General features: G+C 39.0%; 1 protein-coding gene across 5 annotated transcripts in view; it reads right to left on the reverse strand.

Moving 5' to 3' along the window:
• ntrk3b (neurotrophic tyrosine kinase, receptor, type 3b) overlaps positions 1-14644 on the reverse strand; it is a 284546-nt gene that overhangs the window by 126111 nt on the left and 143791 nt on the right. For all 5 annotated transcript variants that reach the window (XM_077520229.1, XM_077520224.1, XM_077520227.1 and 2 more), the window contains one exon: positions 9618-9686. In XM_077520229.1, the coding sequence (XP_077376355.1) occupies positions 9618-9686 (69 nt within the window). The remainder of the gene's footprint in view (positions 1-9617; positions 9687-14644) is intronic.

Consider the following 14644-nt stretch of genomic DNA (forward strand, 5'->3'; position numbering starts at 1 on the left):
TCCGTTTTGCAGCAATTAGCAATAGAAGAGAGATAAGTTTCATCAGTTTTCACAAATCTGTTTAAAATTGTAAGTAATTTAGCTTTTTTTTCTACATGGCCCTGGTTGATCTCCTTTGCTCTGCTGCCACCTGCTGGCCGTTTGTGTAATAACTACCATTTCTGCAACCCTTATTTGCAGTTGAGAGGCTGCATCAAAGCCTTCTGTATGCTCTAGCATTAAAAAAATAAAATAAATACGTCTTGGGGACACATAGAACATAAAAAAACGTATTAATACGTTATTGGGAGTAAATGAGTTAACATTTCAAGTAGCAATGCGGGCGGCATGGTGACCGAGTGGTTAGCACGTCCGCCTCCCGGTTCTGAGGTCCCCGGTTCGAGTCCGGGCTCGGACCTTCCTGGGTGGAGTTTGCATGTTCTCCCCGTGCCCGCGTGGGTCTTCTCCGGGTACTCCGGTCTCCTCCCACATTCCAAAGACATGCATGGCAGGTTCATTGAGTATCCGAATTGTCCCGAGGTGTGCTTGTGAGTGTGGATGGTTGTTCGTCTCCGTGTGCCCTGTGATTGGCTGGCAACCGTTCCAGGGTGTCGCCCGCCTACTGCCCATGACTCAGCTTAAATAGGCGCCAGCACCCCCCGTGACCCTTGTGAGGAATAAGCGGTCAAGAAAATGGATGGATGGACGGATGGACATTCTTGATGTTTGCGATGAAACAGAAAGCGAACCACGAGGGATCGGAGCGAACGAAGCTCCGCCTCCATCAACCCCCCCCCCCCCGCCTTATAATTCCACTCTAATGATGCTAATTGCTAATACGAATGAGCGCTCTTATACATTGCACGTCGTCCCTCTGGAAACGGTCGATTAGGGCAAACACGCTACAACAAATAGCCAGATAACGCGCGAGTGGAAGATATTTTAAGTTATTTATGCCGCGGCGTTGAATTGCGAATCCAGATGTTTATGCATATTCATGAGGGACGACAATTGTCAGCTTTATGGTGCCTGTTTAAAATGACATCAGTCAGGAAAGCGGCACGCTCTAAACTGAAAGTCAGACTTTTTTGTTGTTTTTTTTGTTTTTGTGGTGTGGGCTTTCACACAATAAAGCGATACAACACTTATTCCGCATCGTATTTCCTGGATTTTATTTGAAATCCGATTTCCAACGCCATGTTGCCGGTCACGTGATCGTGATGACGTATCCCGCGCGTAACCGGAAGCCGTCTTGCTGACGTCATGCGCATGAAATGGACGTCTTCGAATAATGACGTTTGAAAGTATGCCACACGGAAGTGACGTCATCCAGCAGCAGCCAATAGAAAAGCACCAAAAAGATGACAACACGCCCGTGGTGGTTTTTAAATATTGCGCACGAGTAATTACACATTTAAAAAAAAAAAAATACTGAAATTAACAAACTAAACTAAAACTAAGCATTTTTTTCAAAGAACTAAACTAATAAAAACGAAAAATTCAAAACTATAATAACCCGACTGCCACATTACAAATAAATTGGTTTATTTTTCTAAATATGCAAAAGCACAAATAAATTATTGATACCATTTTTAGGACTAAACACAATTTCTCTTCATAACATTACGTGGCCCTTGCGTCCTTCTGATTTTCTGAATGTGGCCCTCAAAAGAAAAAGTTTGGACACCCCTGCTTTACAGGAAATGCATAGATTGGACGGTAATACATTTTTGTTGTTGTTGTTTTGTTTTTAAGAGTGCTCAAATTCCAGGCATCTTGATTCAGGAGGCTGCAAACGGGCAACTGGAAAGCCATCCGATTCCCTGCAGCTGCACTGGCATGCAAATAAAGACTTTTTATTTGAGCGTTTCGTCACGTTCGCGTGTTGCCAACACGCGGCTCTTTAAATGCATGAAAAGCTTCTCAACACTTGAGCAGCAGCAGCAGCAGCAGCAGAAGCAGAAGAAGAAGAAGAAGAAGCAGAAGAAGAAGCAGAAGAAGAAGAAGCAGAAGAAGAAGAAGAAGCAGAAGAAGAAGAAGAAGCAGAAGAAGAAGAAGCAGAAGAAGCAGAAGAAGAAGAAGCAGAAGAAGCAGAAGAAGAAGAAGCAGAAGAAGCAGAAGAAGAAGCAGAAGAAGAAGAAGCAGAAGCAGAAGCAGAAGAAGAAGAAGAAGCAGAAGCAGAAGAAGAAGAAGCAGAAGCAGAAGAAGAAGAAGCAGAAGCAGAAGAAGAAGAAGAAGAAGCAGAAGCAGAAGCAGAAGAAGAAGAAGAAGAAGCAGAAGCAGAAGAAGAAGAAGCAGAAGCAGAAGAAGAAGAAGAAGAAGCAGAAGCAGAAGCAGAAGAAGAAGAAGAAGAAGCAGAAGCAGAAGAAGAAGAAGCAGAAGCAGAAGAAGCAGAAGCAGAAGAAGAAGAAGAAGAAGCAGAAGCAGAAGAAGCAGAAGAAGCAGAAGAAGCAGAAGAAGCAGAAGAAGCAGAAGAAGCAGAAGAAGAAGAAGAAGAAGAAGAAGAAGAAGAAGAAGAAGAAGAAGAAGAAGAAGAAGAAGAAGAAGAATGTGGAAAATGACGCACCAAAACTTCAAGGCAGGAATGGCAAACAAAAATGGCAGATCAGGGAGAGATGCTTACACTACTGTTTTGATGGAAACGACAACAATGACGACATTTTGGTTCAGCAGTCTATAAAATTTTTTTTTTAAAAATGGCAGAGGTTCTTATGCACGCCAGATCCATCACACCGGCATCGACTGAAACTCAAACAGAATTCGCTTCTCCCTCCCACTGCTCGCTGAATCGGTGGAGGCTGGCGTCTGTGGATCTCACTTTGCTTCATATATCCTTCTTTCCTTCTTTCTTCTCTTTAGTTTTTCCTCTGGTCTCTTGAGGTTTCTGGGGTTGGTGAAAGATTCTGGTTTTGTAACTACGTGGGTGGCAAGTGGTGTTTAGTTGGTGCTGGATTTCACTTTGATTCATATTTCTTTCCTTTGACCTTTCCTCTGATCTCTCCTGATCTTCACGACTCGGGCGAGACTCTGAAGTATCCGGTTAAGGTGAATGGGAATGGGATTTTTATTAGGTTTTAGGTGAAGTAATGAGTACAAATTCACACGAATCCACGAGCACGCACACGCACACACCAAACACACACAAATGTGCACATTAAAAAAAATAAAAAAAGAGCAATGATGATGATGATATGTTGAATAGGGATGGAATGATAACAGCAATAGCGTGATATCGCGATATTAAAACTGCCACAATATTAGAGGTGTGCCAAAAAAACGAGTCATAAAAGAATCGAGATTCTCATTTATTAATCGAATCGATATTAATTGAATCGAAAATCGTTTGAATCGAAAATTGATTCTGAATCGAATCGTAGACCCAAAAAATCGTCATCGAATCGAATCGTGAGACAGTCAAAGATTCCCAGCCCTACACAATATCGTCGTCATCATGCCACGATATTAAAAGCAGCACACAGTCAGGTTGATTTCCATTTCTGCAGTTCTAGCACCCTCTGGTGGCTAGTTTCTTTAGTGACATTTAATTTTCTGAAGGCATGTTTTGGCCCTTCTATGTTTAAAATCCACGCAAATGGTCAGATGAAGAGGACTTTCACATCGTGATAATATCGTCTCATCATTTTTGCCTAATGTTGAATCGGTAACACTGCTGAATGAACAATTCTGGAAAAAAAAAAAAAAAAAAACTCAGCCCATAGTCGAAACACAAAAGCTCGTCTTTATCCATGAACAGTCCGAGTTGAAACTAGTCACGTTTGAATGTGCACACTATTTTAGTCCAAATAGCTTCTTTCTTTTTTTCTTTTTTGTTATAATGGAGTTATTTCCCTCTCCATTATGCTGTAAATTGATTCTAGCCTGCGTGTGTAGCTTTAAACTTGATCTACACACGCGCTTTAGTAATTCTCACTATGTGCCCACTTTGATGTTTTTTTTTTTTTTTCCCTCCACCAGCGTGCTTGTGCTAATAGTTTACCCCCGGTGCCACGGAGCGCTAATAAAACCCGGGGGTTCATGTCATGTAATTTACCTGTCACGCGGCCTTTTTAGGAGGCAAACTTAATTTATTATAATCCCAGTGGCGGGAGATTACAGGTCGGATCCATTCACGTTTGGCCGCGTCGTCAAAGAAAAATCCATTTCACAGCACGAGGTAGAGCGAGAGAGCCGAGTTTGACTTTGCATCTAAAGAAGAAGAAGAAGTGCTAACAGAATAAAAAAAAAGGATCCGCCGCCGCCGGGTACGGAATATTCCCCTCGTTCCGAGCACAAGACTGCTTCAAATAATCCTCGATCATCCCCTCCCGACGGAAGACACTGTGGAATGCCTCCGCCATCTTAGTTTTTTTTTTTTTTTTTTTTGCCTTAAGGGCACGAAGACAAAGAGACGAGGCGATGATGTTGCATCGGATCCTTTTCAATGCAGATGCCATCCATGGCTTTGTGTCTTACAAAAAAACAGGAATAAAATGGTTGCCACATTGTACGATTGGAGGACGAATTGCTAAAAATGCACAAAATAAACACATGCTAACCAAGGTTATTTTACTTAACTAAAACTAATGAAAAACAAAAAAATATTCAAAAAACAATTTCGTTAACGAAATAAAATGCGTTTTAAAAAACAAAAACTAACAAACTACATTTTATAAAACTAACTAAAACTAACTATAATTATAGCCAAAATGTCCTTCATTCTAGTCTTTGGTGATTAATTTAATGCATGAGCTTTGTGATGTGATTTTAAGTCGATTTAGTTGGATATTAGCCGGAAAAAGGATGTTTGAAAGCGGGTCACACAGAAGTGATGTCATTTAGCAGCAGACAATAAAAAAACACCTTCAAATGATGTTTGTTAAATATTGTGCACGAGTAATACACATTAACAAAAAAAACAACAACAACAAAAACCTAAAACTAATACTAAAACTAAACTAGAACGAAGCATTTATTACTGGTAAATAACTAAAACTAATAAATACTAACAGAACCACCCTGAAAACTAATTAAAACTAAATAAATTAAAAAATAAACTCATAATGAAATCAAAACTAACTCAAATGAAAATTTCCAAAACTATAATAACCTTGATGCTAACGTGACTGTAACCTGGTGCTGTGCTTGCATTTGCAAAGTAAAAAAAAAAAAAGTCTACCTTAAAAATGTCTTGACAATAATCTTAAATGTGACCTCACGAGTGTCAACATGACATTCTGATTAATATTACATTTGTGGAATATGTTACGAAGCAAAATCCAGCCGTTTTTAATCTATCTCCGTGGGCGGACATTTTGCCACTTGCTGTCGACTGAAGATGACATCACAGTTGCTCAGTGCTCAGACATCGACCAATCACAGCTCACCTGTTTTCTGAAGCTGTGATTGGTTGTTACCTGAGACCTGAGCAACTGTGATGTCATCTTCAGTCGACAGCAAGTTGGCAAAATGGCCGCCCCCTGAGATGGGTAAAAACATCTGGATTTTGCTGCTTAACTCATATTCCAGTAACGCAATAATAACACTCTTTTACTGCCACACGGGAAAAACAAAAACAAAAAAAAACAACCCCCACAGTGCCATTTCGCTGATTACGAGCATTCATCAGATTCCGTCACATTTCATTGTAATTCCATACACCAACAGCCCATTGAAAATAGACACAATGCTGCCATCTGCTGGCCATAGTTAAGTGGAGTTTTTTGATTCCACAACCCATTGACCAGGCAGCGCTGCACTTTGACGTTGCTCCGTCCATTTTAGGAAAAAAAAAACAAAACAAACAAAAAAAAAAACGTAGATGACGTCATTTCACGTTCATGGCAACATACATCGTGATTTTACTAATCGTTATTAAACGTTTTTGGCAGTCAAAGAGTTAACCAACATATTGAACATATTGTCAAAAAATGGGGGGGTGAGGGTCCGATTTCCCCTTTCAAATGAGACTTCCCACCGATCTGATCGGCTGGATCAGGATCAGACAATATTTACCATTTTCTACAAAATCGAGTGCCGCAGGAGGCCACGTTCCAACGTCGCCGTCGCCTCCTTGGTTATTTTTGTCATAAATAGCGGGCCAAGGAACCGTTGCTGATCCCGCCTCCTCGCTTATTCTGATTGGTTGATTGGTTGATTGGACTCTCGCCCTTGACTCTTTTTCTGCTACTCCGACTGACACCTCATACATGCAAGTAATAGATCCAAAAAAAAAAGAAAAAAGCTTGCCGCTCATTTGTAGTCACCCCGCGGTTGCGCTTCTCATGTACGAACAACAAAGGCGCCATTTGTATGCAACGGCGGTCGGTCGCTATGGAGGAAGCGCACATCTGAGCCCGACGTGCTCTCTGAGCCGGAATGAGGGATTTGGCTTCTGCGGAGGCTGAGCTTGGCCCCGGCTCGTTATTTGCTGCGTCTTGTCCTCGTCCACATCCAAAAATATCTGCTTAACTGATGAACTGGCTTCGCCGCAGTCCGTCAGCTCCAGATGCATTGTGGGAAATGAGCAGCGCTCCGTCGCATCGTCCAGCAATTTTAAAGTGGTGTAAACAAATGAAGATACTGTATACGCAACTTGCTGCATCCCGTCATGGATCGGGGGAACATAAATCCACAGGGTCTTCATTGATATACTTTTGAAATAGTTCCAAACTTTACAATTGCTGTCATTTTGTGTATTGTATTATTTTGAAGGTAGCGTCATTGTTTGTTAACGAATAAATGTTTCATATTCAATGCCAAAGACCCTAAAAAAAAAAAAAAAGGGCAAAAATGCTATTTAAATTGGCGTATACGTATATTTAAAATACATTAAAAAATAATTTCTTAATACTAATAATAATAATAATTTGTAATGAAAGGCATTCAAGTCAAATTTAGTATTTATTTAGTGGGAAAAATTGTATAATTAAATGTTACAACTAATGCTAGGCAAATGTCCGTGACCGCATTGCTAATGCGCTAGCTTGGCTAGTTAGCGCTACGCTAACAGTAACAACTTTACCTTTAACAATCACGATGAAATACAGCTAAACATGCACATAATCAACAACATGATATACGTTTGATGAGTTTGACTACAAAGCTAGCTATGTAATCCTAAAAGCTAGCTATGTAATCATAAAAACCCTTTGTGCCTACTTTTTAAGATGTTAACTTCTCACATGTGGACTGAAGAACAAAGTTAGCATGTGTAAGGTGAATCAGGTGATTCCTAACGTGTTCCTGATTGGAGCAATATATTAGAAAGTACGGTAGCAAACCAAGAAAGCCCGTTATGATAAGAAATGCTTGCAGTCAGTATGCTCGCACCCAGCTAGCAACACTCCAAGTAGCCAAGAGAGCACTAAGTCACACAACAATAAGTGTTTGTTTTTTTTACATCTCAACCTGTATTCTGGTTCATATTTCAAACGACAATGGACGCTATCGTAAGCTAGCAGTTGCTATGCCTGGTTCTCCTTGCCAGATAGTGAGCCATTCATGTTAAACTATCAAGCGAGGTAGCTGGCTCTCACTTGCCAAACATTAACTCTTTTACTGCCACACGTTATGGAAAAAAAAAACAAAAAAAAACTCCACAGTGCCATTTCTCCAATTACGAGCATTCATCAGATTCCATCAGATTCCGTCACATTTCATTGTAATTCCATGCACCAGCAGCCCATTGAAAAGAGACACAATGCTGCCATCTGCTGGCGTTTTTGATTCCACAACCCACTGACCAGGCAGCGCTGCACTTAGACATTGCTCCATCCATTTAAGAAAAAAAAAACAAAAACGTAGATGACGTCATTTCACGTTTATGGCAGCATACATCTTGTTTTACTAATCGTTATTAAACGTTTTTGGCAGTCAAAGAGTTAAAAGCCAGCAACTAATATTGCAAGATGTCATCTACTAATAATCCAAAATGTCATTAAATGTACTGGCGGGAAATAACCAAGTGTGTTAAATTATCAGCGACAATAGTCCAAGTGGACAGCTGGTCAGACAGCAATCGTTTAAAAAAAAAAAAAAAAAAAAAAAAAAAAAAAAAAGTTTGTACTTTTCCCAAACAGGAACAAAGAGGCACACAACGATGACGATGGAGTAACACCAGCAGGGGGTCCCGCTGGCTATTTGAATCCCACGCAGCAGCCGCAAAGACAAAGAAAAAGAACGAAGCTAATAAAGACGAATGCTGCACTTTTGGCTAGCAACTGACATGCCCAGCAGCAGTTTTAACTCTTTGATGACCTCATAATATAAACAATTAATTGAAATGATTACAACAATAACCGTCTCAGAAGGATGAGTTTATTTATCTTACAGGTGATAGGTGCTGCTGTTTTGGTTAGCAAGCTCGGCGATTAAAGGGATACTTGACTCATTGAACAATTTTCAGCAGTTGAAAAGTTAATATTTTGTCCAGAATGAATTTGATAATGTCATTATTTTTCATGTACAGTTAATACTAGGGATGTGCGAGTACCGATACCAGGTATCGGTATCGGGCCGATATCAGCCTTTTTTCAAGTACTCGAGTACTCGTGACGCAGACGAGTACAAGCGAGCGATGGCAGCGGGGGGAAAACGTTAAGTGAGTCCTCCTTGCCTGTAAGTGGCGCTACCTTGCAGCCGTTTTTCACCAAAACTTCACCGGTTTGGAAATACTTCAAAATTGTCAATCTTAAACTAAAAGAGCATTTTTGTGTTTTATTTTGAGCGTTCAGACTATTGAAGAGTGAGTGTGCTGTTTTGTTTTGTTTTTTTTTGTCAAAATTAAAGGAAATATATTTGTTTAAAAATATCTTTTAGTCATTTTTTTTATTTTTCAAAATGTACTACTGGTATCGGCAGTTGGTATTGGTATTGGTGAGTACTGAGGGTCTGAGTATCGGTATCGGTCTGAAAAAAAAAGTGGTATCGAACATATCTAGAAAAAAGCTAATATTTTGTCTATAATTAACTCATTTGCTCCCAATAACGTATAAATACGTTTTTGGGACACTTAAAACATTTTTTTTTAAAAATGTATTTACACGTCTTTGGGAGCAAATGAGTTAATTATAGACCAAATATAACCGTTTTACTGCTGAAAATGGCTCAATGAGTCACTTTAACTTATGAACATGAGTGTGTCAATATAGTCTGCTTTGTATGACTTGAGCTAACTAACTAAATACATTTTTTTTTTTTTTTTTAATTAGTGAGAAAATGAGGCCTCTATTTGAGGGATGCGTCTATTCTCGGACAACGGGAAGAGGGAGGAGCCTGAGGTGGCCCGTTAACTAGTCGGCTGAGGAAACAATAACACCGAAATGAAACATCATCATCGTATTTCCTAAACATGGCTGTTGGCTCCAATTCCTAACGAGCATGAGAACGGGTGACTCTATTTAATACTCTCCACTATTGTGTTAATTGAGTCAACAAATTGGCTCGTAAGATCAGCGTATTGCCTTCGGGTTCAACGCACGCTTCGTACGCGCACCCCAGACAAATGAGAGGGTCGGTATAATAAAAGGCACGAGTTATTACCAGAAAAGACAAAACAAACAAAAAACATAATGTGTGCGTGGGAGCGGTGATAAATGGCTGCTAATGAGAAAAGAAAAAAAAAAAAAAAAGCGACTCACAGCTCCGCTAGTTGAAGGTGCTTGAAGAGCTGCCAGGACAAAGTGCTGAGAGGATTCTTCGACAGGTTTCTGCAAGGGAAGGAAGACACAAAGTCAAGAATGAGACAAAATATTGCAACCAATCACAAGAGGACTTGAACGTAAAAAAAAAAAAAAAAGTAAGCCATGTTTAGCACTAATCACTTCCTTTTCGCTAGGTTTCTACTTCCTGTTTGTAATTCCTATCAGCTTGCTAGGACCAACTTTCTTATAAGCTTGGATGACATCAATGCTTGATTTCAATTCACGTGTAAAAAAAAAAAAAAAAAAAAAAAAAAAAAAAGACAACTTCCTCATTCCTCTTTAAAGTTAATAAAGTGGTTGGGGCAAACCTTTTGCGAACAAATGACTTTTATTTGGATCTTCTGTCACGAGCGTTTGTGTCCATCTGCTTCGCGCCGCCGTTAAGGCTTCTCACGACAGCCGCCATATGCTTCCAGTTCTTACTTATGTTACTTAAGCGAAGTCAAGAAAAAGATTTTCATTACGATAATAGATTCTATGCACCCTCGCTCGTGCAACCGCAGCATTCTGATTAATATTCAAGAGGCGGCCATTATTGCCACTTGCTGACAACTAACTGGAGGTTGCGTGACGACCGTCACGGCTCGGCCATTTTCTAGGTTTGGTCATGTGACGTTTGCAAGCTGAGCCCTTCGTCATTTTCATTCGACCACAGTACAGTCATCCAATTCAAGACGATTTGGTATATATTAGGGATGGAACGATAATATCGTCGTCGTCATGGTCACGATATTTAACAACACGACTGTTAAAAAACAAAAAAAAACAAAAAAAAAAAAGTCAGGTTGATTTCCATTTGTGCAGTTGTAGCTCCTTTTGATGGCTAGTTTGTTTTTTGTTTTTTGTCTTTTTTATTAGTGCAATTTAATTTTCATGAGGGATGTTTTGGCCCTTCTATGTTGAAAATCTACGCTAATGGTCAGATGAAGTCAATATGTGGAGGAACTCAATGCGTGTGCATTAACAATGTAACATAATAATAATAATAATGATAATAACAATAATAATAATAATAATAACATAATAAAACATAATATTAATAATGACATTGATGTTATGTACAAAAGCACAATAGTGTGCTTTTTTTAATATGAGCTCATTTATTTTACAATATTGTGTTTTTTAAATATCGCCAACCTTTCACAATATCGTGATAATTATCGTATCGTGAGCTTCACATCGTGATAATATCATATTGTGACGTTTGGATATCGTTACATCCCTAGTATATATCTATTAGGGGTGTGAATTGCCGAGTAGCTGGCGATTCGACCCGATTCATAGGTCACGATTCGATTTGATGCCAATTAATCCTGATACAAATCTGTAAGTCAATTATTGTGATTTTTTTTTTAACTCAAATTTCGAAAGTACTAATCAATGAAACAAACAGGTTACAATCTGTTTCATGTTTAAAATAAAATATTAAGGCGTAAAGTTCCATCAATATAAAATTCTTCCATGCTTAAAGTGTGAATCCTAACCCTAAGATTCGATTTGGTTGAATATTTCCATCAAAAATTGACGTTTAAATATCGATTGAATCGATACGAGAATTGCGCGTTGTAATATCGCGAAATATTGCCGAGTCAATTTTTCTTCACGCCCCTAATATCTACACATAATTCAAATAGAACAATTCGTTTCGAGTCAGTCGCCTCACATCTTTGATATCGATACTGATTTTCCGATTCACGACCATTTTTGTTCCACATGGTTGATTTTATTTTAGACTGACAGTAAACTCACCTGATTGACTTCTATGTTAGCTTGCGTTATTAGCTTCTAGCAATGGCCGCCAACTGGCTAATGGTTCTCAATGAGTAATGTTACTTTGGAAGAAGAGGGGGGGAAAAAAAAAACAAAAACAAAAAAACAGGTAGCAGATGTAATTCATATCGACTCATTTTGGCAGCCATGTTCTGTTTTTGTTTCCTCACAAACCAATTGCACATTTGCTCTTTGGGGGTCATTTTAATCGTTTTTTTTTTTTTTTTTGCCTCGCTCTTGAATTACATTTCCACTCTCTTTCTCTCTTTCCATTTGCTGTACGATATCAATCTGCAACAAAATAAGAGCCCTCGGGGGGAGCGAAACGCATCTGCAGGCTTCCGGATTAGAGAATGGAAATAAGCACTATTGATAGAGAAGAGAGCAAAGTGAGACAACTCAATAAAAGAAAGTTGAAGGCTTTTTAAGTGGAATAATTCAATCCGCTGGGACGCCTCGGGCCATGAGGGGCGGAAAGACGCAGAATTAGGAAAAAAAAAAAAGAAAGAAAAGGCAGCGAGCGACCAGTCACGGCAAGCGCAATGTGTTTAAAAATGAATGTGGGGCATCTGTCCGTGCGCTCGTCGAGATTTATGGCATCTCGGAGAGAGCGTTAGCATGAGGCCATAAAGCGCGGCAACAAATCCCATTATTAGCCCAGATGGCAGCGCACCATTACACACACACGACTGCGAAATACGGCAGGACACGCAGACCTCGATTCTGGCCAAAGTATGGCTCAAAAACGAGGGACATTTTGATGAGAGTTTTGTATTTTCGCCTCTCCGGTTTGCTTCTCCTTTTACGCTTCAAGTTATCTATGATTGGAGTCTTCTTTGCTTTACGTCTTCCACAGTTTGAGGCTTCTTCTATGATTTAACGTGCTTCTGCTTTTTTGCATCTTTGCGTCTTACGGTTCAGGTCTTCTCTTGTTAGTGTCTTCTACGGTGCTCGGTTTCGATGGCTCTCGTCTTCCTCTGTTTGTGTTGCGTCTTCGACGGATTTCTAACTACTTCTTTGACTTCAGTTGGGGTGCGCCGATACAAATCGCCCGGACAATTCATCGGCCCCGATTTCCTTCATTTTGGAAGATTGGCGATCGGCCGATCCCTAAACTCATTTGCTCCCAGTGCGGCCCAAAACTGCCAAAATCCAAAATAAATAAATGACAAAATAAATGACAAAATAAATAAATAAATAAATACATACATAAATAAATAAATACAAGTGAAAATAAAAACGGATATAAAAAATATAATTCAAAAATTAAATAAAAATGTATTTATATATATATATATATATATATATATATATATATATATATATATATATATATATATATATATATATATATATATTATTTATTTATTTATATCTTTTTATTTCCATGTATATTTATTTTTTTTGATAGAATTTTATATTTTTGATATCAATTTTTATTTTCACTTTTAGTCATATATTATTTATTTAGAATTTTGGAAGTTTTGGTCCTCCATACAAAAAATCTAATAAAATGCCGCCAAAGCCCTGACAAATAGGAAAGTAACAGTTGGTGTTGATCGTGAAAGTTCCAGAAAGCATTTTTTTTTTTTTTTTGCTCTGCTGAGAAGCTTGAAAGGCTTGGTGCTTTTTTTTTTTTTTTTTTTTAAGATCAAACTACAGTATAGTTCATTTATTTATAAGGGTAATGTAAGAGGAATTGAAAATGATATCAAAGTGTTTTGGGATCATAGTTTGTGTTTTACATTTGAAACTATTAATATATGCAATTCGAAAAAACATTTGGCAGGGGGTGTCAGTCACAGTGTTTCGCAATCGGCGGTAGTTTTACTGTACTGCCGTTTAATGTGTTTTTTTTTTGTGTGTGAATAAGATTCATTTTCCGTGCTAATTTTCTCCATTCGATAATCGGCGTCCACCTTCCCCCCCCCTCCGCCAGATCACTTGGCCTTCATCGCCTTCCGTCTTTTGGCATTCTGGCGACGCTTAACGAATGCGCCGCTGATTTGTTTATATATTTACTAATTCACTTAAGCGCCTCCGCCTCCCCCCCCGTCGGCGACTCCCCCAATCCAATTTCAGTTGACATTTCTTGCGGAGATGCGAGGGATGACCTTTGAAGACGCCGCGCTTCCTGACAGAGACGTGAAGACGGAGAAGGGCTAAAAAAAATTAAAAAAAAATAAAAAAATGGCAGCACTTCACACATGGCCATGTGCCCGAAGACGAGTGCGGCTCGTCAGTTAATTGGACTTGTACGCAGAGCGGCTAGCGGAGCGTTTACATGCTAACCGTTTACGTAATTGTTTGCGACGGCGTTAATTAGTCCTTGTCTGGTTTGCGGCGTTGTTAAGACAACTGATACAAAAATCCATTTGTAGAAGATGAGCGTGAGTCATACAGATGAAAAAGTGTGAACGCTTTCATATTGAGACCGGAGTGATTATGCTAACGATTACAGACAATGTTAATTTTGTCTGCCATTTTTCAATTTAGTCTCAGTTTTAGTCCAATTTCAGTCACACCTGTTAGTTTTTATCACAGTTAGTCAACTATAAGTCTTTATTTGAGTCCAAGAAACCATCATTTTATTCGTCTAGTTTTAGTCAACAATAATTCTCAACATTTTAGTTTAGTTTTGGTCTGGACAACCATTTTACCACGTATATATTTTTTCATCAGCAGATTATATTAACTCATTCACTGCCATTGACGGAAAAAGACGTCAAATGATGCATTTTTTTTTGCTGGTCTGGCAATGAATGTGTTAATAAATAACTAAAAAAAATAAATAAATAAATCAAAGTGGCTCTTGCAGCTTTCTATTTTTCTGTATGTGGCCCTCAGAGGAAAAAGTTTGGACACCCCTGCTGTACATTATATCAACAATTTATAATTGCTTCATTGATTTTTACCATGTTTAACTCATTCACTGCCATTGACGGAAAAAGACGTGAAATGAGGCTTTTTTTTTTTTCTGGTTTGGCAATGAATGTGTTAAGATATATTATACTGTAATTTTCCCAAATGTAAGGTCTGAACGTCAGACAGCTTGAAAATTTCCCACAGCTTATTTCACGTTTCTCATCCAGGGTATCTCACGGCCCGCTGGACCAACGCGCAGCAGCCATCATCTCTCATTCGGGCCTGCCCACCCTCGCCGCCCCAACGAGCGCGCTAATGGAGTAACTGAA

This window comes from Festucalex cinctus, chromosome 4 (genome assembly GCF_051991245.1).
Source record: "Festucalex cinctus isolate MCC-2025b chromosome 4, RoL_Fcin_1.0, whole genome shotgun sequence".
In the NCBI taxonomy this organism is placed as follows: Eukaryota; Metazoa; Chordata; class Actinopteri; order Syngnathiformes; family Syngnathidae; genus Festucalex; species Festucalex cinctus.